The sequence below is a fragment of the Poecilia latipinna genome, unplaced genomic scaffold (genome assembly GCF_001443285.1).
Source record: "Poecilia latipinna isolate Pla-1442-1.1 unplaced genomic scaffold, P_latipinna-1.0 Scaffold2880, whole genome shotgun sequence".
Taxonomy (NCBI): domain Eukaryota; kingdom Metazoa; phylum Chordata; class Actinopteri; order Cyprinodontiformes; family Poeciliidae; genus Poecilia; species Poecilia latipinna.
Window position 1 is genome coordinate 6,705 of NW_015115496.1, and position 3,432 is coordinate 10,136.

At 40.0% G+C, this 3,432-nt stretch overlaps 1 protein-coding gene across 1 annotated transcript; it reads right to left on the minus strand.

The window, feature by feature from the left end:
- Window positions 1-6: 6 nt before the first annotated feature.
- LOC106939456 (GRB2-related adapter protein-like) lies at window positions 7-1,767 on the minus strand. The gene is made up of 3 exons (XM_015021846.1): window positions 1,122-1,767; window positions 929-1,026; window positions 7-766 (listed from the first exon to the last, which is right to left on the minus strand). Exons 1-3 carry the CDS (start codon window positions 1,197-1,199, stop codon window positions 643-645), a joined length of 300 nt encoding a protein of 99 aa, XP_014877332.1. The 5' UTR covers window positions 1,200-1,767; the 3' UTR covers window positions 7-642.
- Window positions 1,768-3,432: the final 1,665 nt, after the last annotated feature.

The window sequence follows — 3,432 nt, forward strand, 5'->3', positions numbered from 1 at the left end:
TATGTGCACTTGGCACCAGGACACCCTAGGGCACAGTTCAATGATTGACTTTGTCATCGTTTCGTCGGATCTGCAGCCGTATGTCTTGGACACTCGGGTGGAGAGAGGGGGGGAGGGGGCCACTACCTGGTGGTGAGTTGGCTCCAGTGGTGGGGGAGGATGACGGTCAGACCTGGCAGGCCCAAACGTGTTGTGAGGGTCTGCTGGGAACGTCTGGCAGAGTCTCCTGTGAGACGGAGCTTTAACTCCCACCTCCACCAGAACTTTGAACACATTCCGGGGGAGGAGGAGGACATTGAGTCTGAGTGGGCCATGTTCCGTGCCTCCATTGTCGAGGCGACTTATCGGAGCTGTGGCCACAAGGTTGTCGGTGCCTGTCATGGCGGCAACAATTTTGGGTGACGTTTGGTGAGTTTTTGAATATGTTTAAGGCTCCAAAAAGCTGCGTGCTTTGTTGGAAAAATAAGAAATCTTGCGATTACAATAGGCCTTCACAGTGCTTCGCTGCTTGGGCCTAGTTAATAAATTCTGTCTTTTTGGAAGAAAAACATAAAAACAATGACATAGAACTATTTTAGCACTACTCCCTTTGAGTTAGCCTTAACTGAAGAGAAAGAGTGTTTAAAGGTGTGGTGCATTCACTTACCTAACAGAGAGAGAGAGCTCTCCTGGAGCTGATTCACTTTCCCTCACTAGAAACACTCCAGTATCCTGCCAGCACAGTCGTTGTTCAGCCTCCAGTCTTGATATTGCTCCTGCAAACCAGCTAAAGAAACAAACAGAAACTATTAACTTAACTGCAGATGATTCTTAGCTAAATCATGTTTAGTTTTAGTGAAAAGTGATGGCTGTGACACATCAAATCTAGAAAATCATCAGAAAAAATTAGTGTTTCTTATTAACACAATTTGGATAATAGATTATTTACAGATGAGGGTGCAGAGAGATGTAGTTCTTAGGTATGAATCCACGTTTCCCCTCAATCTCAGCTGTGAACCAGAAAGAGTCTTCCTCCATTTCTACCACCTACAGTGCAAATCCACAACCCTCCGTTACTCCATGTGAAGATGTAGAAAAAACATTCAAATATGCAGAGATATGCAGCATGTCTCCATTCTTACCTTGATGATGTCTCCTTTCTGGAAGCTGATCTCATCTGCCTCTGATGCTGTGAAAGAGAAGAGAGCCACAGCCTCCATGGTGCACAGTGAGCATCCACCACAGTTTTACTTCACAAGTGAGTAGAGTGGAGTGGAGTGCAGTGCAGTGTAGCGCAGCGCAGCGGAGAGATGGCAGGGTGAGATAATCAGCATGTTTGTGCTGACCTGCTGCAGCTCTGAAGTTAATGGGGAGCGATTCTGAAACATGGGTCACTGTGTTCGTCCATGTGATGGAGTTGTGGAGAGGCTGTGAGCATAAAGAGGTACTGACTGCTCTCTCAGTCTCCATCTGAGCAGTGTGCACCCTCCAAACGCTGGGCATTTAACAAAGAGCCTCTAACCAAGGGACAGTGGTGACATGGAAAACTTGACACAGAGGACGAAATGAAAATAACCAAAAATAGACAGAGCAATGACCTTTTCTTTTAATAACAGACACAGATAGGCATTAGAGGCATTAGAGTTCCAGTGCATTCAGTTACTTTAATTAGTTTCCTCTCTTGCTCTAGGTGAAGGATGACACTTTTTCATCTGATCCCTCCCTGCCTATGCCTGCCCTCCTTGCTCTGTTTTTGTCACTTCACTCATGTCTTTGTTTTGTCTGAATGTTGCCATGTGCCCTAATGTGTCCTTTCCTCTTTTTGTTTTATTTTGTTAGAAACTGTGGAGTACTCACTTTTAACCCAGAAAAGGAGTTAGAACAAACTTGGAATCCAGAGACTCTAATTTATTAGTTTATTAGTAACTCTTTAGCTTATATTTTAGAAACTGTAGAGTACTCACTATTTAGACCAATATTAGATTATTTTTTAGATTATTATGCGGAGAGACTCCTATTATTGCAACCCAGAAAATGAATTACAACGAACTTAGAGTCCAGAAAAAAATCTTCCAGAACAGGAATACTTAGTTTTTATTATTACTTAGAAACTGTGGAGTACTCATTACTTTTAGAGCACAAACAAAATATGCCTTTATTTCTTACCATCTTCAACATAGAGCCTTTAAAACCACAAAATAAAATCTGAATATTTTTCTAGAAAACTCTGGTGCTGACCTTTAAGTTTAAGCTATGATGCTTCCCAAATATTAAATTCCTACATGTTTATAGGTTCTCAGCCATCCAGGACATGGGGGAATAAATAAATAAATAAAAGTTTAAAGTTATCATTTAAATAACACATGACTTGTATTGAGAATCACTGCAATAAATCAATATTTTTGAGGAATTTTATTAAGTGGAGTTACTTATTAAAATTTGTTTTTATATAGAGCCTTAATTTTTTGTAAAGATGTAACAGAGATTAGATCTGTGACACTAAACCAAACTCACATCTAAGCAACATTTGAATCTTAGTTTGACTTCTATGAGTCTCAACAGGTTGTTTACTGAGGAAAAACACTGGTTATTCATTACTACTTACTAGACATTTTTGATGGTTCAGCTTGAACACACACAAACAAAAATTAAACCACATTTTACAATAACTTTGCCGACCTCCCCAAAATTGCTCTTAAAAAATGTCCCTGTTTATCAAACTCACCTAAATGCACTGAAATCTGATGACATTCAGTTATTTAGACCAGGAAGCATCAAACCTAATGTTTTTTTTCATGATTTTAATTTTTTTTTTGTTTGAACGTAAAAACTGAACTGCATTTATCATCAGACAATAACATAAACAAAATAAAGAAAATAAAAATAAAAAGATGTGAAAACTTCACTCTAATGTAAATAGGACTCTTCCTCAGTTTTTGTCTCATAAACATGTAACACATCAGTCTGTGTACCGGAGTGCATGAAATGAATCTTTGGGGTCATTTCATTCTCACTAAAAAAAAAGAAAACAGGGTTGGATCAGCAGATTAACTCCAAACAGGTTTGATTATTTTAAGGTGATCAATGTATGTAGACAATCACACATACATAAGTAGCTGCATAAAGGTGAGCCATGTAAATGAGGAGCGCTTTGTGGAGAACATCCCCAGTGGAAGGATTCAGAGGGAGCGACTGATCAGAGATCATATTGATCTGCTGGGAAATGATGATGGTTTATTAGCATTTAGATTAATCCAGACTGATCATCCTGGAGCTCCGAGCAGAACTTAAAGAAGGAGCCGTGTGGTACCGGAACCGGTCCAGCTGCAGTCATCCTTCAGTGGAGCCACTCGCTTTGTGTAAATGCGCCTTTATGGACGGAAAGGATCTCTATTCTGTAAATGTACAACTTCTGCAGATGATTCCACTATTGAGAATAAACGTCCACATTCC